The sequence below is a fragment of the Lethenteron reissneri genome, chromosome 48 (assembly GCF_015708825.2).
Source record: "Lethenteron reissneri isolate LAM-NWPU_2019-01 chromosome 48, ASM1570882v1, whole genome shotgun sequence".
In the NCBI taxonomy this organism is placed as follows: Eukaryota; Metazoa; Chordata; class Hyperoartia; order Petromyzontiformes; family Petromyzontidae; genus Lethenteron; species Lethenteron reissneri.
The window spans coordinates 6,845,396-6,868,600 of NC_083826.1; the positions used below are offsets into that span (position 1 = coordinate 6,845,396).

At 46.5% G+C, this 23,205-nt stretch overlaps 1 protein-coding gene across 1 annotated transcript in view; it reads right to left on the minus strand.

Moving 5' to 3' along the window:
* The window catches only part of LOC133354672 (astrotactin-2-like), a 484,322-nt gene that overhangs the window by 190,990 nt on the left and 270,127 nt on the right, over positions 1 to 23,205 (minus strand). The window contains exon 12 of the mRNA XM_061571710.1: positions 9,409 to 9,559. Within this exon, the coding sequence (XP_061427694.1) occupies positions 9,409 to 9,559 (151 nt within the window). The remainder of the gene's footprint in view (positions 1 to 9,408; positions 9,560 to 23,205) is intronic.

The window sequence follows — 23,205 nt, forward strand, 5'->3', positions numbered from 1 at the left end:
AGCGTGCACGGCCTTCTGGGAGTACGTCATTTCAGCAGCAGAGTTGATTCAACACAAGCAAACTCCAAACCGGTTTCGACATTTGGTGTCTCGTTAGGAGTCAAGCCGGATACTTTTCCAGAACAGTTTGATAATGCCATAAACGTGCTAATGTTCGCCAATTCATGTTTTCCACCTTTTTATCTCACCGTTCCTGACGATTTAGCCCAGTACCACCGACTCTCCTACTTTTATCGGTTGCAATCTGCCATATCTCGCTAACAGGAGAACGCGCGGGTGAGGTTTACACTGGCATATAAACATCGTTACACATCGTGAAATGCTCAATGCATGGATTCTCTCTAAGTGGAAAATTCCATTAAGCGATTTTTTTAATAATCTCATATATATATGGCGAAACCCCTTTTCATTCTCATATAACATACATTAAAATATGCAAATGAGGCCTTATCGCACGTACTTGCACTGGACTGCACAATTATTGTAAACCATCAAAGTGGTCCGCGTAGCTCTGATTAAAGAGCCATGGACACCCTTAATGTTTAACGGAGCTGCAATCGCATTAATCTGCTGCCCAGTTGGCACACCCACTCCCCCCACCCCTTTTAAAACAGTTGGGCTCGATGTGAAGAGAAATGTGCAAAATGCCTTTGCATACTTAATTGGATATAGAGAGAAAAGGATGCGTGCACACACACACACAAGCCAAAGACACCCCCCCCCCCCACCACCCGTTCAGCCATTCAGATTGTTTGGGCAAGAGCCGATAGCGAGAGTAGAAATCTTAAATTCCCCCCCTCCCAGCCACCTCTCCACTTCCTTCTATCCAGCAGTGGGGTAAATGTGTCGCTACCCTCACCTCTGCCAAGTCGTTTGGTCGGCATGCGAGAACGGGCCAAATCATTCTCTTAAGAGGGGCTGGTTGAGAGCTCCCTCTCGCGGAGACCTTCCTGCCAGCGGCAGTGTGAGTAGGGCATTGCAGGGATTAACGGTGCACCAGGCAGGGCACCGTTAATCAGACCCAGCACTGACGTTTACACGCAATACCAGGTACTTATTTGAAGGCAGAGTCAACCTAAAGGGGGCCCAGAATCGGTTCAGATAGTCGCCACTCATGTTTACCCACGAGCGCAGTGGGGGTATCCACTGCATCATCACATCCCGACACACGAAATATAAAGATCCCCTGTATAGCCTTCAACAGGTTGTAGGGGCAAGTGCTGTTAGCGGGCACCTATGAAGGCTTGCACGGCACACAAGGGAAATGGGGGGGGGGGGCATCACCAAGCCCGGCTGCCTTTGTCTACCCATGGCCGATGTTTACACAACGCACCAGGTGTTCGCTTAAGGCCGAGTCAACCTAGGGGAGGCCCAAGACCGGTTGGAATATTCATCAATGTTATTGGTCGTGAGAAGGCATTGAACACGGGTCACCAGGTTCATAGCGGAGTGCGCTAACCATTGCACCACCGACACACACAGAGATCCCCCGTTTAGCCTGAACAGACTGTTGGGGCAAGTGCTGTTAGCGAGCACCTATAAAGGCTGGCACGGCACACGAGGGGGTGGGTGGCGAACACCACACCCGGCCGCCTTTGTCTCCCCAGTGGCGATTTTTAGACACCGCACTAGGTACTCATTTGAGGCTGAGTCGACCCAGGGGAGGCCCAGGACCGGTTCAGATAATCGTCACTGGGGTTGGCCGTGAGCGGGAATCCAACTCGGGTCGCCAGGTTCATAGCGCAGTGCGCAGCGCAGTGTACTCATCACTGTTCCACTGACACACACACACACCATCACACACACACCATCACACACACACACACTCGCACAGTCTCACATAAAACACACTTGGGCAGGGAATAATGAAAATGCAGCGCCTAAATTATAGACCACAGTCTCAGCAGAGGGAGCAATTTTTACCTTATTAAAAGTTAACCCTTTAATGTGGTGGGATAATCAGTGACTGGAAGGATTGCATGATGATGATCCTACTTTTTCCAACTCTTAATGAAGCTCATCTGCCCAAGTGTTGATCATGTTGAGTTTAATTTATTTTTTATTTCCCTGCGTAAATTGAATTCCTTAGTGTTTCAACTGACCACAGTGAATGGCCCATGGCGACCAGATATATGGCTGTAATTATCGATGTTGCGGAAGAGTAATCAATAATTCAGGCACTGAAAATTTAAATAAGTTATACAATTACAAAACCCATTTGCAAAGTAAAAGTATTTTCCAGATTGATGGCAAGATAGGTGCTAGGTTATGACAATAAACCATATCTGCTTGCATCACTTTATTTAACATTGCCTTATAATTTTGATGCCATTGTAATGAAAATAACAATACATTATAGTTCTTTGTCAATTCCACGCTGGGTTGAGGATCTCCCCACACCGTCTTGTTCGTGACCTTTGTTTGTCCATACTTCACCACGCTGGTCACTGTGAGTTCGTAAAGGTGGGAGCCAAGACTTCTTCAGATATCGCTCGACACTGAGATGTTAGCCGTGGTTGGGCATCAAACTCATGACACTGGGTTCACGGTGCGAGGCATCAACCACCGCACCACTGCTCGCTTCTTTTCACTTAATGCAGTTAATCCAACGAATAATTACACTTTGGTGTAAATCACTTTTCTCGTGATATATTGGAGGGAAACGATGTGCAGCATATACAGCCTGCTGTATATACTGGGTGTCTGAATATGAATATACGAAAAACTTTAATCGTTTTCTTTTTGATTTAAAGCTTTTGTGACTGCAGGGATTCATATTATTGGTTATTTCGGTAAAGTCACGTAGAAGGAACAAAGAATACGTTTCTTTTAATTCGAGATACTGACATAACTTTTATATGAACATATGCATTAGACTTATAAGTTTTACTTTGTTGTGGATATCGATTGCTACTTTCTTTCTGTTTCAGGAGAAACCCAATTTTCTGATATGACAAGTCCGTCCATGCACCCGACTTAACACCGTTAGATTGTTATCTCTAGCTGATTTTAAAGTGAAGTTTTACACGAGCAAACCAAGGGACATTGCGCAACTTAAACATCGTATTGTCGATGCTGCTGTATCGTCATCCATCCCTGCGGCTGTTGTAAAATGTATTTTTTGAGTTTGAATGCCGATTTTAATTTATTATAGTGAATGACGGACAAAACGTAGAAGTTTATTGATAATTCTAGAATATCTAATGAACACCATACAACATTAAATAACCTTAAACTTATAAGTCTATTCCGCGTATTCATATGCAATAACACTACGACGATTCAAAGTTATTTTTGGTATATCAATTTTCGGACACCGTGCATGCAGCACAACATGGCGAATGAAGTAATTCACACTTGCAAAACAGTTTTACACTTCGACGTGAAGCGACGGGCACCCGCCAGACCTTCCAAGAGGTCTCTCCCAATGTGACACCGTGAAACCTGACGGGAGCAACGAAGAACAAAGACAAAGATCCCCCGTGTAGCCTTAACAGACTGTCGGGGCAAGTGCTGTTAGCGAGCACTTATAAAGGCCGGCACGGCACCCGAGGGGGTGGGTGGCCAGCACCACGCCCGGCCGCCTTTGTCTCCCTAGCGGCGATGTTTACACATCACACCAGGTACTAATTTGAGGCTGAGTCGACCTAGGGGAGGCCCAGGACCGGTTCAGATAATCGTCACCGGTGTTGGCCGTGAGCGGGAATCGAACCCGGTTCTCCAGGTTCGTAGCGCAGCGCGCTAACCGATACACTACCGCTCCCCATACGAATGACAATCATCTACAGCACGTGCACACCGCCACGTGTACAGACAAGTTGCAATGAGCCAGCACACTACGGCAGGGACTGAAGATCATGCTCGCGAGCAGCACCTACGAAGGCCGGCACGGCACACGGGGGAGTGGGTGGCCAGCACCACGACCGACAGCCTTTGTCTCCCCTGTGGCGATGTTTACACACCGCAACTGTTACTAATTTGAGGCTGAGCTGACCTAGCGAAAGCCCAGTACCGGTTCAGGCAATCATCGTTGGTGTTGGCCGTGAGTGGGAATTGAACCCGGTTCGCCGGGTTCGTAGCGCTAACCGCTTACAGCTCCCCTCTCACACACACACACAAGACTTTACCTCGGGAATGGTCTATATATAAAGGGGGTATTTAGACGTGAATGTGTGTTTGCCTCTGCCTCTGGTGTCTTTGACACGTGCTGGTGTAAATGGAAGCAGTGTAGGCTTGCTGTAAACAAAGAAACTTTCTTAAGCTCTTTCATGGTCGGCTTTTGGAGACAACCTTCTTGGCCATGAGAAAAGAAAACGAATTGGGTGGGGGGGGGGGTTGAGAGAGATGTGCGATAATGAGCGTCGGATGACAAATTCACTTAAAGGTCACCTTTCCCATCCAGGCTTCAAAGAAAACCAATCTCTCAGCAATAAAGTTTGGACGGAAGAGATGGCGCTAATCAATTGGTGACAATGAAATATTGGAAACTGGTTAACATTGACAGTACAACTTTATCAGTGGTCCGGTTTAATCCGCCTCGGGGAGACTGACACATGCTTTCTTTTTTTTTGTAACGTTTTGATATTTTTTGGTAGTTTTGTGTTCTCGTATTTGTCGACAGGAATAATGAAGAGGACACATTTAACAGCCTTCTGTCAATAAGATTAACACGGTTGGCTACGTACGGTGCGAAAGAAGTTCAACATACTTACACGTACATACAATAGACCACCTAACGAAGGCTTCTTCCACAATCTGTCAGTGAAAGCGGTTTGGTTGATCATACTTCGCTATTATTGTCAGCGCAGGTTGGTAAAGGTGAAGGGGTGGCGGGATTGGTTTGGATACCACTCGCCACTGATGCACCCTATTGCCTATTCACCAGTTGATGAGACTCTCTGCAAAGTAAGATGCCCCCCATACATTACATAAAAGGTTGGAAAATGTGTGTCTTATATTCCAGAGAATGTACGTATGTATGTATGGTGAACTTCTTCTTGGTTCTTTCGGTAAAGTCACGTAGAAGGGAAATAATAAAATAATAACAATAAAACATAATAAAATAATTCTCACGAAGATTCGGCCACAACGCAAGCAGCCGTCCTCAGGTGAAGAACAGGTCCGTCGGAAAGACAGCGTCTGAATTCGAAACGTCGTGAGAATTATTTTATTATGTTTTATTGTTATTATTTTATTATTTCCCTTCTACGTGACTTTACCGAAAGAACCAAGAAGATGAATCCCTGCAGTCACGAAAGCTTTAAATCGAAATTCATGTTGAACTTCTTTCGCGCACCGTACACAGGCAACCGTGTCCATCGGAGGTGTCGTAGCCGTGGCAGAGAATCAAACTCTGGTCGCATATTGTACTACACTACCTCTCAAACATGCACGTTTGTTACAGATTATATGTTTCTGTGTATTATTATATGAGTGAAAATCTAAGAAGGGGAAACATTTCCAGCAAATATTCCGTAAAAAAAATATTGTTCACTTTTATACATTTTCGTTTAACAAAAAATACGATCAGTTGGTGAATTGTCAAAGCACGGTACAAAATCGCATGTCTGACTTGCTCGACTCTGAGATGGCTGGATATATGAAAGTTGACACGTGTGAACATCGAGAGAAAATGACCATTTACAGCCTGCGCAAAGACTGCACTGGTCAGGGTGGAGACGTGACGGTCGGATACGCGGCGTTCTAACGGATTAACAATACGACTACGTGAGCATATGTTAAGCGTTCATTTTATTTAAAAAAATTACTTGACCGTTCGAAAAAATATACACCACATTCCTTGCCAGTGGCCCAAAATAATTAATTACTTTTGAACTCCCGTGAACAAAAAAAAAGTTAAAATGAAATGTTAAATCGAACGCTGCAGAGGCATGTCATTTGCAAAGTTTGAAACTGCAACAGAAATGCCTTCCTACAAAGTATGTCCTGTTGGCATGCATTATAAATACAGAGCAGCTATAATGGATTACTTGAAAGTAAGTTTTGACAGCTGTGAACAGTGAAAAGATTATGAAAAAAATACATGACACACACACACAAAATAATCTCTACCTCTCTAGAAGACAGCCAAAGCAAAATTTAAAATAAGCAAGACATAAAAAAACGAGCCTGACAATAATTCTAACAACGAATGACCAACCCAGGATAAGTTAATCGCAAATTTTATTAAGCCAAACCTTTATCTTAAAATTCACTTCATAAACATTATGAGTGGTGGGCAGCAACTTTCATTAAACTTTCTCCCAAAGATGATTTCTCCGAGCTCGTGTGGCATTGCGGACTAACGAGATTTCATTATGAAAAGTCGTACAAGTGTTCACCGTGGCCCTAAAGCAATCACTCCGTGCGCTGAATGAATTTTGCATGCGCGTAATTCTCTGCATTATCTCGGTAAGTTTAGGTGATTGCCCCTAAAGGGGAATGGCAATGCGGGCGCAGAACGTGTTTAATTAATATATAAACTGACGATCTAAGGTTATAAATCGTTCAAGTGGCTCCACACATTTAGGAGAGCGTGAGAGAGGTAATGTAACATGAGCTATCAGCTCACTGAAATATTTATTTAATTCAATGAACAATGAAAAACAAGTGCGCACATTTAACTTCACCATTTCATTCTGTTCATTTATGCCACTTTTGCTGATAATTTCTCCCCATCCCCTCCCCTTCTTCTTCCAGGTTTGTGTAACATTTAATAACTTTTCATAGCCCCACACACTTTAGCTGACCCAACGGTCGAACACTTCCTGGCTTCGGAAATATCTCGGCAAGAGTTGGTTGGTGGTGAACTGCATCACAACATATGCAGATACCGCATGGGGCCATCGCTATGAATATGCGTGTTTTATCCGTGACGGCCTCATTGAGTCTCAATAATCTTTTTCAGATCTTGCCAAGTTTTTAGAAGGTATTTTCAGAATTGGGATATTTGTCCAAAAAATAGTGACATTTCACATTTTCCCAAGGAAACCACGTTGCAAAAAGCTGGGGGGGAACAACGTACAAACTCTACAGAGGAAGGCACGCGCCCAAGTCGGGAATTGAACTCAGGAGCCTTCCTGTTGGGAGGCACAAATGCTACCACCGTGCCACCCGGCCGCTTAGCGGAAGGCTCAACGACACTCCACAGTGTGAAATGTGCCGAACGACTTTTCAGTAAGCGAACATTGGGTGAACAGCCGTTCGCTCCTCCTCATTCCCCCCATAAAACATCTCTCAAATTCACTCCGCATCTCCCTGAACTCGATATCAAAAAAGTACTAATACATTAAATAATTCTATTTCTCATCATCATCATCATACGTGTGTATGCATGTTGAACATCGTCCGCACAGTATGCAGCCAACCGCGTGACTCGGAGGTGCAAGGAAAGGAGGATGAAACTAAACACAAAAGGCAGTTCTAAAGAAATTAATGAGAAGATGTTGCCTGGTCATTGAATACATAAATGTTCGTTATGAGTATTATTATTACTACACGAGCTTACCCAATAAAGCATGACAGTTTCATGAAGACTCTTTTTCAGGAGCGTCTCCTGCCAAATTGGAAGTCACGTTGCTGCTGTTGCTGCTGCTGCTGCTGTTTGCAATCCCAATCGAGTAATTTACAAGTACATTTTTACTCTCTCTCCGGTATTGGGGATGTTTGGCCGATACCAGTTACATTATGCATTTGTGTTTTTACCAACGTACGTTCGTCGGTTGTTCTTGTTGTTGTTGTCTCAAATCGTCGGCCATGTGCACTGCGCCGCTGTCGTTTTTCGTATTACGGGAGGTGCACACGAATGATTTCGCTTTTCTGAGTTGTTGCCGACAACAAATAACAAAAACGACCGAACGTGCACACGCGCGCACGCGCAGAGGCGCGCAGAGAGCACAGCCGCATGCAAATCAATTCGCAGCCAACGGAAGGAGGCATAGTGACAAATATATAAAGCGTCCCTCGGCGCACGATAATGAAACTTCACACACCTCTGTATTTCCAGGATAGCGAGAGTTTAAATGGTGAACGGGCTCCAAATTGCACAGAGGAGCAGACAAAACTGTGAGACTGCAGCCACCGTCGCTCCGAGCGTCTCTGAGGCCCTCTCGAGCCTCCACGGCTTCGCAAGGCCTAGCACCCCAAGCTGCCGTGATAAGTGCTCACATTATGCTTCATTAAAAAACGTACGGGGGGGGGGGAGGGGGGTGTGTGGGGGATTGGGCGTTATAATGAGATGTATTACCTCGAGAGGTCGGACGCACACACTCGCGTTCAAGAAAATATCAAGGGCTCAGTGCAAGATCCTCTTTTTTGTGACATTTTTGTGGTCAGATGTGAATCGCCTTCTCGAAAGAAAGTGCAGTAATGGTCTTAATGGATACGGTGAATAGGGAGGAGGAGTTGGCAGGTAATTCTAAGTTCAGTGGCGAGAACATTCGTCCCGTTGACTATCGTGGCAAATGGGTGGGGTGAACCGGTTGTTACTCGCTGGACAGACAAGTGAGCGCAAGCTTGAAACAAATAACGATAATAATGCGTAACAGGTGAATTTTTAGGCAGCAAAGGATGCAATTTTCACCGTATGCGCTGGATGTCACACGGCATCACCATGCTGTGTGTATCGTTCACAAAGCCTTGCTTCAGACCGCCAGCATAAAAAAGTAAAAAAATAAAATTGTGGCCATATTATCCTTGACAGCAATGAACGAGTTTTTTTTTTTTTTACCATGCCCCCTTGTCACTGCAAAGCCAGCACTATGAGTGTGTGTATCGCAGTCTGTCCATCGGCAGGTCGCGTGCACAGTGGGGGTAAAGTGTGGGTACTGCCACCTCCTCCGAGACGACTCGGCAAAGTGGAATACCCTTCAGAGGGGTTCCCTGCAGCTCTCTGTGGTGGGGTGCCTTCCGCAAGAATTGAAAAGCGGGGAATTTCACATCACATCTTATGCAATGCGGCCAGTCTCTGTCACTCAGGGGAGGTGTCCAGTATGTATGTTGAACTAATATAGGAAAGAAGAGCGTTCCAGACGGCCGCAGAAGCGCATCTGAAAGTGCACGATGCAGCGACCGTCTTTGTTCGATGGCCAGCCAAAAGTACGCTGCGAGGATGACCGGCGTTTTGTGATATCATTTAGATATCATTCGTCACAAACGTTCGTCTTGGTCGGGAACTGAAATTCCGATCACTGTGTTCATAGCGCCACTGCTCAACCCATGCCCCACCACCCCTCCTACCTCTTCCAAAGCATCCGGCGAGCGTTGAAAAAAGCGGCTCTCCAACAGTGGAGAGAGCAAACGATTGCAGGGCTGTACCTGGTACCCATTTAGACAACATCAGGATAGTTGGTGTGAGGAGTAGGGAGTGGCGGGTGAGAGAGGGGGGGCGGGGTAGATGCAGTTCCTTACCACGCAGCCCGACGAGTCGATGCGACGCTCAGACACGCAGTGGAAGTTCCGCGTGCAGCCACCGTTGTCCCGCGAGCAGTCGCGGACCGGGCCGAACGAGTCCAGCAGATCCTCGAGGGACTCGAAATGCGTCGAGCGCATCGCCTCCTCCCTGCGTAAGGCGAGGGGGGGGGGGGCGGAGAGTTGTGGGGGTTAATGGGGTGAAACGTAAGATCGATTAGGGGAATGCTCGAAAGTGGTTGGGGAACGAGGAATACCGCGCTGTGGCCGGATGTCAAATATCCAACATGGGGAGGGGGATGGAAGCTGTCCTCAGCCATAGACGGAGATAAGTGGAGAGATATCTTATTGCACTCGCACTGCGAGTGCAATAACTGCGATGGGAGCGGTGACATCACGGTGTTCCAGAAAGTCCAAGGGAATAGAGGAAGAGGAGTGAACCAATGGCTTCACATCTGTCATCTTAGTGCGAGTCGTCGATTGACCACTCAATGCTGTTCATTTAACACAGTGAGAACCCACAGTGCTTTGTCAATCCACTGCTGGATGACGGGCTTCTCATGCCGCGTCAGGCACGGAGGTTCGCTCGGCCGTACCGAAGGTCGGCGAATGGGGAGGCTCCCAAGACCTGTCCAGAAAATCACTCGCCCACCGACATTAACCCTGGCTGGGAGTCGAACTCAGGTTTTGCCGGGGTTCGTAGCACGAAGCTGCTGCTGCCACCACTGCGCGCTGCACGCGACGGACCAGGATGGATTCGGGCTGTGATGGGTCACACTGTGGACCCGATGTTGCGAATGTGCAAAGTTTACGACCCAATAGTGACGTATTATTTGAGTTGCGAGTTAGCATTGTTTAAATAAATAAATTAATACCGCGCGCACACTGCATTTATTGCAAAAAAGGGAGGAATTTTGACGTAACGTTGATGTGCCTTATATGCTACCCTTTTGCAATAATTTACAGGATAGTCCATGCCATAAAGGATTCATTAAATGCATGCAATTACTACCCTGAGCTGTATTGCACTACCTGTTTGACACAGAATGTCGGTTTCCAATCGGAAAGTCCCTAATTGCCCGAGTTCAATTATTATATACTAACCTTTCCTCTAGAGATCCCCCTAATGGGTGTCAGTCGGATTCTTTAAAGATCCATAGAGGCACATGGCACGGATGCCCTCTGCCCTGTTGTTTTTTTGTTGTTGCACTCACTGCACGTGAGATGAGGCTTTATATAGATCTAGCCGGGATTATGCACCAGAATAAATCTATCCGAATCTTCCCTTCACGCAATGCACTTTTGCCGGTTCAAAAAAACTCAGTGGTAGAGCTCTCTATATATACACGTGCCAATTATGTTCATGAACTTGCTGGGATCCCGCCGCCGATACGATTAAAATGAGACGCATTTGTGAAATCGCTCCAGGATTTCCACAAGATGCGGTGTTCGGCGGTCGTGCCGTGCCACGCGCTGTTCGGCGGGACGCCCCACGACATTTCGCTCCAGGCGCTGGGAGCCTGCTGCGTCTCCCGACGTCTGTGCCTCGCGTCGGAGCTTTGGCGGAAAAAAGCGAAGAGGCTCCCAACACGTGGAGCGAAACGTCGGCCTTCGCGCCGCAAACGACGCGTGGTACAACCCACGAAGGCACCGGAGAGCCGTGCTGCAGCTGCAGCATGACCACGAAGCAGAAGTCGCAAACGGATTTTGATTCCTTACCCGTACCCGGCCGCACCAGGGTCGCAAATGGGTACCCGTACCCGTACCCGGCCGGGTACGGGTAGCCGGGTATCGGGTAGGGTACGGGTATCGGGTACCCTATTGCGACCTCTGCCACGAAGGCATATGCAGTAGTACACACTGAATGGTTCCCCCATTCGAGAAAGCCACACCGTCTTAAAAACCTCGCAAGATCTGCTTGAAATTGCACCTTTGCCAACTCGAGCCACCCCGGAGCCTCTAACCAGCCCTCGATGGATTCAGGTAACAAGAGATAATTTATGCCAATTGCTTGAACGATTTTGAAACTACGGCACAGACCCAGGGAAGAGCAATTTCACATTTCAGTTGTCTGAGGTTGCCAGATGGCTCAGAGGTCAGAGCAATGAACCAGCACTGCCGGGATCTTGGGCTCAAGTCTGGGTTACAGATGCCCGTGATCAAACCACCGGGTTGCCACGTGTACCACAGAAACATCACGTAAAATGTAAATGTTTCACTTGATGTGGTAAAAGTTCTGCTCTCAATGGCACGTGAGAGACACCTCTTCTGTCGCAGGCAGGATGGGAAGACGTGCCCACTGGAGTGTGCATAAACAAGTTTAATATATTCAGTTCAGAATCTCAATATTGATTTACACAGGAGAGAATCTGATGAGTGACAAAAGCTCTATTCACATTTCTGGCACAGTGCTACGAAATGTCCCGCTGTGGGTCGTTCAGTGACACACGGTGCCATGCCCAGGTTCTGTTATCCCAAACGGACGCGATGTCTCCTGACGGTGACGTCGAAAGCACAATTGGAATACAAATTTTGAATTTTTTTGAAATAAAATTTGTATTCATTCCCCAAAGATAAAGAAATCTAACCGTTGTACTTATTAACTTTCGACCTTGCGTAATTTAAAGGGAAGACAATAATATTGATGACCCTTTATAAACGTACCAATTGTCGTATATCCACTGCTAGATAAGAGCATTCCAATGCCAATCGGGTCATTAGGTCGACTGACCACGCTGCACCACCCTGATCAGTGGGGGTTAAAGGGGACAGCCAAGATCGGTTGAGATGTCGCTCCTCAATGATGTTAGCCATGACCGGGAATTGAACTCATGTGACTTGGTGCACAGCGCAGCGCGTTAACCACTGCGCCACCGCTACGCCAATTTAAATTCGGTTCATCCACCAAAAACAACACCTTTGAATTCAATCACATTTCTAAACTTCATCACGCCGGCCAGTGCGGATTGGCAAAGGCAGGAAGCCATATACACGAGAGCATAGACGTAAATATCGATTTAAAGCTTTCGTGACTGCAGGGATTCATCTTCTTGGTTCTTTCGGTAAAGTCACGTAGACGCTGTCGCCTCGACAGACCTGGTTTCACCTGATGACGGCTGCTTGCGTTGTGGCCGAAAGATCGTGAGAATTATTTTATTATGTTTTATTTTTATTATTTTATTACTTCCCTTCTACGTGACTTTACCGAAATAACCAAGAAGATGAATCCCTGCAGTCACGAAAGCTTTAAATCGAAAAACAAACTTAACCAAAGTGATTCTTCCCCAACAAGTCAAAGTGGTGCTACATACAAATTCACGTTTTGTCAGTCATCGTCTTTTGTGAACAGGCCTCCGTCAATGGTGGAATGTGGCTGGTAGGGTTGCCACCTCCGATCTATAAACAAAATCCTGAGACACTTCATGGGAATACGATCATCTGCATCGACATCGAGAAGATTAGCGATAGACACCAATGTCTGAAGAGGTGATATGTTATGCAACTCACAAATGTTTGGACTTTTAAGGTCTCTGAGATAGACTCGCTGATGTCTCAGGACAAACAGCTACCTTAACAAGAGGGCGATACTGGGGAAACCAGGACAGGTGGCAGCCTTACTAGTCCCTGGGAAAAGTCCATGCGTAGCACAATCACTGTTGACTTACTACAAATTGGAACTACTTTTATACGCCACAGGATGATGAAGCGCTGAGTTTGCCTTCCAACCCCAATTAGGATTTGAACTCCCTAACCTTTTGGATTTGTGAGGGCCATGCTCTAACCTCTCTGTCACATGGCCAGATGCCGAGTTATACATTGGGAAAGTTTAAATGGACATGATTTCACTTTCCCCGTCGTCTTTTATATGGTAGCAATCAAAATCAGACTGGAGCATTACTAAGTGCAGTCCAGCCCAGTGTTATTCTCGGAATGATGAATAAGTTCACTAAGGTCAGTCGGCATTCGTTGACCGTGGAACCACTCGACACCATGTGCTGCTAAAGTGTCCACGTGTATACGCACATGCGTCCATCTACATCCATTCGAGACCCAAACATTGCACCTCCTGGCTTTGACACCGGTGCTCTAAGAAGCATAGACGTAGATTGAAACAAGACATTTTGCAAATGTCAACCACGAGCCTCAGTGTGTTTAGATGGGAGTGCAACCCTCACTACTTTGTCATGGCTTTTATTTAAAGATGATTTTTTCTTCTTTGCATTTTATTTTCGTCTACAATGTTTTGAGTGGAGGTGATTTTACATTCAAAATTAATGCGGCTCACGTTTTACGGACATCATGTAGCTTCACCACCACGTACGTAACCTCATACATCAAGTTTAGGGAGCTACTGGTTTTCAGGTATTGAGCATGTATTGGAGGTAGGGGAGGGGGGAGATGGCGCTCTGATGTTACGAATGTCGAAACTTATCTCCTTCCAACAGAATTGCTGAGGTGCTGCTACTTTTCTCTGCAACAAGCGGAAAGGAGGACAGGAATAACCAAGCCTGGAGAAAATACTTGCAGCTGACAATGGCCCCGTTGTGTCGCAGACGCTATCTAACACATTCAGCGCGTCGGCCCGGCAGAGATTATTTCGCGTACTTAAAAATTTCAGACTGCCGTCAAGACCTTTAATCCATAATCCCAGCCTCAACGTTAGACGGGAAGTGAGATATTCTTAAAGTGGCTCGCTAATCACACACTTGCATCGGGAGTAGCCGATACACTGCACCTGCGGGAACACCTCTTGGCCTTTGGATGCTGGCCCTGCCAGACAAGAAAGCCGATTCTATATACAAAAAAAAAACTGAATTGGAGAAAGATGTCCCAAAGCCAAACGACAAAGGGGCAACATCTCACCAGATCGCACCGAGATTTTGGAGCGTGTCGTATTACCGCATCTGCCTTTAGGGAGCATGTCTACAATCACGAGGATTTCGTAGATCGCTCCAGACATCAATCCTGCCCTGCGTGTGCACGCCGTTGCAGATGCTCTTCGGCGCTTATCATGCAATGCTCAAGCAACTTCTGTCAGGATGGTCTCCACGGAAGGGAGCTTTTGGTAGACTCTCTGAAGGAATATTTTGGCCTACCCTCTCACACGGGCTAGAAAGGGTAGGAGAACCCACACTTAATAATAATACTCAAATACGATAATTGTTTTTTTCATTAAATATATATGAAACAGTGATACAAGCAGCTAAGCACGTCCATTTAAGTATTAGGATACTGACTGCCTAATCTCCGCAAATTAACACATAGCCCTTCACATGATATTAGGGCAGGTGCTGTAGAATTCAAGATTAGAGGGGATTCCCAGTATTCTGCCATTAAGTGCAGTAGGTGATGCAGTGCCCTGCTGCCTGGCGGGATTAAGACCGGCGGCACTGACCGAGAGGATTTAGGAGAGATTTGACCGTACCTCTCGTCGTACATGTCGAAGCTCATCTCCTTAGCTATGCTCCCTCCTTTCGTCAAGCTTATTTATGCTTTGTAATGCGAGCGTCCAGACGGCAGCTTTTGCAGAGGGTGGAGCAGCGTCGTAGTGCTGTACGCAACACGCAGTGAATCCAGTGCCCGCGAGTTTGATTCCTACTGGACGTGGCTAACATCAGTGGCGAGTGCTATCCGAATGGGTCCTGGACGCCCCCGACCCTTCACCAACCTGCCACTGACCAGTGCGGTGTTGGTATGATCATGAAACCCCCAACGACTGACGAGGAGGTGTGCGGTCACTGATGTTCGTCGTGGTCGGAAATCGAACATCTCGATCGGCGGGTTGAAAGTGCAGCGCGCCAGCCACTTTGCCACCGCTCCACCACTTAGGCCTCCTCTTACCTGGTCTAAAATGAAGGATTTAAAAAAAAATACGGATGAAATGACCTCTTGCCATAAGAATGTGGAATTTGCTACGACTGGTATCGAGGCCAACGTTCGTGTGAGCGGAGAGACCACACTCATTTTTCTTAACGCTGCCGCGCCAAACGTTACCCACGATATACTGCGCCGGCAAAATCCGCAAGTTAATTTTGCATTCACAATGGCATGGCGCAGCAGGGAACACTCAGACTGGGGCGGCTTCTTTGCATGAAGCGCACAATTCTGGGCACGTGTTGAAATTGATGCATCCATGAAAAATAATAATATCGTCTGGCTTGCTTTCCTTGTTCTAGTGGTGCGCGAGCCACGACGAAAGAGCTTCAGGAGATATTCCCGTAGTTTTGCTATTCCTCCTCCATTGAGCGAGTGCACACTATAGTGGTTTACAATACGATCCATAGTTTGGGTTGCAAGGCCACAGTCGCACCGTGGCTTGTGTCTTTAAATTCTGCATTTGCGAAGGAGATGCGTGCATCGGCCCGCTGATGCTCGGACGCTGTTGATGGTTACGCCGGCACTCCCGCATGAAGGCTGCGACTTGCCGTAATAATGTCACACAGAACAGCGCACGTATAAATCTCAAGTAATTACACACGGTGTCAGCATGCTCTCCGTGGTTCAGCTCCAGCGGATTTTAGACGCAGCCGCGCTTGCTATAATTTACCCGGCCACCAAATTATTTTTTTGGGTAAGCAAGCACACATCAAGCTTGAGCCGATTCACAATCCACGTTGTGTTTGTTTGTATGTATGCATGTCTGTGGGCGTGTGCACCTTTTCCCCATAATGTGAGCAGTGTCAAAGCCTTTTGGTGTTTTTTTTCTTTCCTTTAGTAGCCCTCAGCGGGAATATAAAACCCCATATATCATTACAAAATCTCATTCTGTACTCAGCGTCCTTCCAGTAAAGGGCACACACTTTTGGCAGAACGTGAGCTCGCATCCGTGGCTCTCTTCCTGATTTAATCATCGTCGCAATCGTCATTATCATCATCATCATCATCACGAGTCATCGTCTCCCTGCTTCTGGATGAAGTTTTCCCCACAATGCGGGCGGCATCACTCACGGTCCCCGCGGCGATGCCACGGTCGATCTCACTCGCGCGCGTGAATTAATATCAGTGCTCCACCTCTGCGCCAGACGCCCGCTCGGTCAGGTATTCCCCTCTACTCTGGTTGCCACTCAGTCACTAGCCTCGTCCAGAGGTCATCAAACCTTCCAGCCGGAGTGACTTGCCAAAGCCCACTTTTGTCAAATCAATATAAATGTTAAATGTCTCTTGATTTGTGTTTGTGTCCACCCAATGCTCTTTCTTGGTGCCATTTCCAGCATGTTGCCTTCCCCACTCTTTGCTTGTGTACTTGTCAGCTCTAACCAGGCGAAATCTCAAGGGACCAGGCTGAGTCTCATTTGCAACGGTGAGCGAGAGGGTCGAGTGGCAGGGCTAGTGAGCTCGAGTTTGAAGCAGATTTTGTTCAATCAGGCGAGATAACTCAAAAGACGAGGATAAAAAAGTCACATTTTCAAGAGTAACACAGCAAACCAAAGCTACAAAAGCAAAACGAGCAATGAATCAAATAGAAATCGGAGCAAAGCTATTTCACCGAACGAGAAATTTTAAATGTCGCACCAACATAAATCATCGTTAGAATAATAAATTCCATGTTGCATAAGTCGACTCGGGCAGAATATTTTTGGACTGATTAAAGTATAACGACAATTATGGTAATGGAAGTTATCAGCTTGCTGTACGCAAGTGCTCTGTATGCCTGCGCACTGAGTGTTAGCGTGCTGCTGCTGCTAGATGTGCTGTGCGCACTGATCAATGTCCACACGGGTTACCACGCACTGCTAGAAAACTTTTTTTCCATGCACATATTTCCTCCCCAAAAAATTGGACCACGCAAACAAAGGCACGGACGCAAACAGAGGCAGAAGCATTAGCCACGTCAGATTTGCCGACAGCGTGGTCTCCACGACATCCAGTTGAAGACTGGCGTGAAGAGGGCGATCAAGTTGGACTCAAGATGAACGCGAGCGAAGCGAAAGTCACCAAGAGCAAGATCGCGAAACGAAGTCAAATAACCGTCGCTGGGAGTGACCGGTAAAATGCGACGACGATTTTGAATGGGGAAATCATTGTGGTTGTATTCGACAAAAGGATGAAACAACATAGGGGCGGACAATAAGTAGGACAGAGTGCTTTTTAGAAATCCGAAGGTGATCATTACACAGGATTCCTTGCCGAAGGTATCTTAATTGGTGTCCACTAAAACGCGAGCGGAGAAAATGCGCGTGCAGAAATTGCGCCAGAATTGTACGTCAGACGAAAGGACAGGATGGAGATGGGGGGGGGGGGGATTTAAAAAAAATCGGAGAGAGAAAGAGATGCTTTATTGTGTAATCTACGAGTGTCAGGTGAGTCAAGACGAATGAAAGGATTTATGACATCTGGAGCCGTAGGATGAATAGAGCAGCCTCTCTCCCCATTGCCACACATCTGACCAGCAGACCTTGGCGCTTTCTGGTTTAGATTAATAAATAATGAAATCAAAGAAAGAAGGCACCCGCGCATAATAGCAGGGCGAGAGATTCCAATCCTTTCTTGTCACGGCTCGGTTTGACGCGCTGTCACTTAGAACACATACATCAAAGTGTGTCACTCGCACATGACCGATGGCACGGCAGCGTCGGCAGATATATATATAGTTTAAAAGTAAAAACGTGACCGCGTGAGTCGCTGACAAAAATACGAAGTACAGCCCAGGGAGCGGTCGCGACGGAAATGTCCCGAGTGTGCGCGTAAAGACCGCCCGCGCCACGAAAGCAGCCCCCCGCAACGCCGCCAGGTCCACCGCTTAAAACTGAGCAGGCGTTTGCTTGGGGGCCAAAGCGTTTGTGCTCGAGCCGTCGATATTAACGTCATAATATGAACGTGTTGTGGTGCTTCTGAGAGGAGCCCGGAGAGGTGGGAAGATGCGTTGTCCTTGGGCCCGGTGCGACCACCACGTGCCCTCTACTCCCCCCCGCCCCAGCCCCTGCTCATATGAGTATTTTGAATTAGGTGGCAGCAGAAGTTGAAATCGATTTCATAAAGAGCAACGCCACATATGCTACGGACCGAACAACCGAGCAAATATTATCCGAGCCGTAGGTTTGCACGCAATATTTTTTGAAACAAGAGATACGTCAATAAAGTGTAATCCTTATCCAGCTGGCATCGATTTTTTTGTATATTTGCAGTGGATCTCGGGTAGTATTTTTCACACACACACACACACAGGTAATGATAGCTCATACTTTCAGCCTGACAGGCTGTCAGGGTACGTGTTATAAGTGGGCACCGATTCGCACACACACATAAACAAATACTTATTATTATTATCATCATTTACCCATGAATGTTTAAGTTTTAAGATGTTTTTGTTCAACCAGGTAACGACTCAGGAGACCAGCATAGTCGCTCATCCTACGTGACTTTACCGAAAGAACCAAAGAGTATGGATTCCTGCAGTCACGAAAGTCTAAAATCAAAAAAGACAAAGATCCCCCGTATATCCTTAATAGACTGCTGGGGCAAGTGCTATGGAGGCCAGCACGGCACACGAGGTCAACACCACGCCCGGCCGCCTTTGTCTCGCTCGTGGTGATGTTTACTACGCACTTGCACCAGGTACTCATTTGAGGCTGATTCGACCTAGAGGAGGCCCAGGAGGGGTTCAGATAATCGTCACCGGTGTTGGCCGTGAGCGGGAATCAAACTCGGGTCGCGGGTTCGTAGCGCAGAGCCGCTAACCGTTGCACTACCGCTCCCCACGCCCATCCACACACACACACGTATATATATACACACAAACATACATTAGCCAGCCAGATATAATCTCAAAATTGGTTATCACACGTATCCTGAATTCGCATCCACATTCAGAGCAAGTTTTCAAGATGTTTTCCGTAGCAATAAGAATTAATAATTGTTGACGTGTGATTCTGGCTGAGAGACACATTGGTTAGAGCCGGGGTTGCCACGATATTGACGTAAAATATACCGCACGGTCCAGGGGCCTACGATAAAAACACATCATCCGTTCTGCAAACTATTGAAACGACGTGGTTATTTTTAATTGAATAAAAGTGCAATCGACTCGAAATAAATGTCTTCGACCCAGTGAAGTGCTTTCACAAATCACATCCCAGCGATAACTGACGACATAGTGGTTATACGACTTCAGCGTTTTTTGGAGTTCCACTACATCTTAAAAAAATAATATACCATATCATATCGTAATCAAGGCAGCCCATCATCCGTCTGGAGTCAATAAAACTGGTACCATTTTGCAGCAAGTCAGTATTGGATGTCCACTGGCCATACTCAACCCTGCCGTCCAAACGTGTAATTTCCACGCCCGTGGATCAGTGTTGTGAGCGGGAAAGCCGCTTATGTGTGACAAACACAATTGCTCATACACAAGTCGAAAACCGCTACGGACGCAGCTTTGCGCGGACTGCCTCCACGAGAGGGTCGTGGGTTAGGGAGTGGGTTAACAATGGCCAGAGGTAAGATGCCCTGCAGTTTTCAAAAGCTCTGTGGTCGTGGCTGAAGCGGGGTGACCTCACGAGGCCATGAGCAACGGCCTTGAGTGAAGAGCACAGCACGCACGAACACAGACACGTGCGCGCACACATACACAACAAAGAACCCCCGTCAAGCCTCTTGCAGACTGTTGGGGCGAGCGCTGTTGGGGCGGGCACGGCGTACGATGGGGTGGTGTGGCCAAACAAACCACGCTCGGCCGCCTTCATGCCCCCAGTGGCAGTGGCGATGTTCACACATTGCACCAGGTACTCACTCGAGGCCAAGTCGTGAGCGGAAATTGAACTCGGGTTGCCAGCTTTTTAGCGCACCGCTTCAAAGGCAAAGATCCCCTGTGTAGCCTTAACAGACTGTAGGGGCAAGTGCTGTTAGCGAGCACAGATGAAGGCCTGCACGGCACACGAGGGGGTGGGTGGCCAGGACCACGACCGGCCGACTTTGTCTCCCCAGTGGCGATGTTTACACACCGCACCAGGTACCCATTTGAGGCCGAGTCGACCTAGGGGAAGCCCAGGACCAGTTCAGATAATCGTCACTGGTGTTGGCCGTGAGCAGGAATCGAACCCGGGTCCCCAGGATTGTAGCTCAGTGGGCTTAACCGCTGTGCCACCGCTCCTTACGGTAATTATTTCATGTGTTTTGTTTATGTTTCAATTACAAAAAGCCTCGTTTTCATTCGAGACGTTTATGTTGGGGAACCGCGTTTGGGCAGTGGTGCACACTTGCACAAATAACGCAACTGACAACACAGATGTAACCCCTTCGGCAATAACGCTGCCCCAGTATGACCACGTCCTCCAACAAACAGAGCGTCGATCTTATTTTGGCGTCATTATTAAAAGGGGCGATCCATTTATAGATACCCCCCCACTCAAATAAGCTGCAGATAAAAGTCCGTTTCGATCCAGAGCGTCTCTCTCTCCCACCAATCTCAAAGGAATTTCTGAAATATTTTAACACTCTCCTGATATACACTTTTGTCCAACATCACTTTCACAATAATATCTAATCACCTGTGAGAGAGGGTTATTTGAAATGAATGAGTTATCTATAAATGAATCACCCTGTATATATGTTTTTTTTTCTGAAGCAGTATCGATTACACTATGGGACGTTGGGTAAAAAAGCTTGACAGCATCTATGGGATGTCCACACAGTGAGAATACTCAGTACACCTCAGTCAGACAATCTGAATAGCGACTTCCGCAATGCATTAAAACAATCCGTAAACAATGACGAGACGTTGCTATGTGCTATGAAAAAGGGCCATTGCTCGAAACGTCACTTTATAAATGTTTTTCTTTCATTTTTAAGTCCGCAGTTTTATTCATGACTATGTTGTATTGCACCTCAGTGAACCCACAATCTAACATCACCCAACTACCAAACTTTTTCTGCCAAGACGACTTAACCCTCTCTCTCTCTTTGTCAACATCCTCATCATCAGCCATGATGAATCCGGTGCTGGATGAAGGCCTTCCTACTACCACTTCTCATGATCCTGCAATGTAATAAGCCTCCCCCTTCATCGCTCCTATAGACATTGAAGATCGCTGGCGTGAGTATTGCGCCTTGTGGCAATCCATTGTTGATGAACCCCTTGGTGCTGGAGCGTCTCTCCCTGTCTCTCTGCAAACCTCAACATTTTCTCAAGAAGGCCGATCGGCCGAAACGTCGATACCATCATTTCCTCTCGGTGACAGTATTAAAAACCTGTTATTATTTTTGAATGAACCAATTTTTGTTTTGTTTTAATGCACAAGTCGACCGAAGCTCAGACTCGATCGTAGCGCGTATCTCTCAGCCACGCAGCGGCATCGCAGAGTAGCAGCAACCGCAAGCACACGTACATACAGCGCATACAGCAGATGCATCACGTAATGCAAATGGTTCATTTTCCATTTGCATTACTGTATAACGCAACGGAGCGATCTTGTAAAGAGTCGAGGCAGGCATTTTATCAAGGGCTGGGATTCAGGCCAGGGAACCTTGGTATCAAAGGCAAACATGCTACTTTCCCTCTCGCCCTGTGACTTACATTAGCGGCAGTGACTGATTGCACGAGTGGAACATACAGATCATTATGGCAATACCAATTTACTGTAGACGGGTAGCGTTCTTTATCCAGAACGTTTTTGAAGATAAATTTCGAACGTAAACATAGTGTTAAATGGTTTTGCCATACCGGTGAGGTTGTTCCGCTGAGAGCTGGCATTTTTCAAAGGGCATTTTCCAGAGATTGTGAAAGATTGCTCGCCCAGCATCTAGTCAATGTACTGAGATGTTCTGGGTATTACGCAAGTAGCAATTCCCAGCAAGCCATACCTCCTTCCCACCCTGCCCCCAGGGATCCCATGAATGATCTCGAGTTGGGGCTATTGTGTCAAATCGTAAATCAGCTGTTTTTTGCATTATTTTTTACTCCCTCGTTTATATTTTTTCTGGTTGTTATTTTCTGGTTGTTATTTTCTGCTCATTTAGTGAGGAAGTTTTTGAGTCAGCTGGCCAGGATTGGAACAAAACTCAGCTTCACTTTTTTTTTTTTACCCAGGCAATTGGAGACCAGATACTACGTATTTCTCACGGAACATTACAGCTAACAATAACATTTGTAAGAATCACAGTTAAGATACAAACAACAGATAAACAGTACTATTGAAAATAATCATTCAAATAACAATTTCAAAACTTAAAATCTTATCAATGGTCCTCATACTATCCAGGACACTGTTCCATTACCCAAATAATATTTTTTTTAAATACCGTGAGCACCAACTGAACACTTTTGTTCATTCCACTAACCTTAACATATATTTGTCCTGTTAATATTTACACCAATCTTAGAGCAGAAAAAGCGATCACAAAGGTGTTATGTTTCACAGGCCGGTAGTGTCTCGCCAGTAGAGGCGAGGTTGCTAATTAAGATATTCGTGAAAATACGTTTTTTTCGAAATTGCTAATTTTTGACCGCTACGCCAACACCCACACACACAATCTATTCCATTTCAAACAACGCCGCGGGCTTCTCATCCTATGCGGCAGACGGCGGCACACCGTTGGAAATATTTTGCACAAACCGTAAATAATCCATTTTGGCACGCACGATTCTATGCATGCATTGCGAGCATTGGAATGAATTTTAATAGCTGCATTCACGCATTGTTACACGCCTGGTGGATATATATACATACTTCTCACCCCTCTCACAATTCAATGCATAATCATGATTCTGGAACATGACTCAATTTAAGAATGTAGCAGCGACGGTGGCTTGCCGGAGTTAAATGAACCAATGACATACAACATAAACAAACATTATATAAT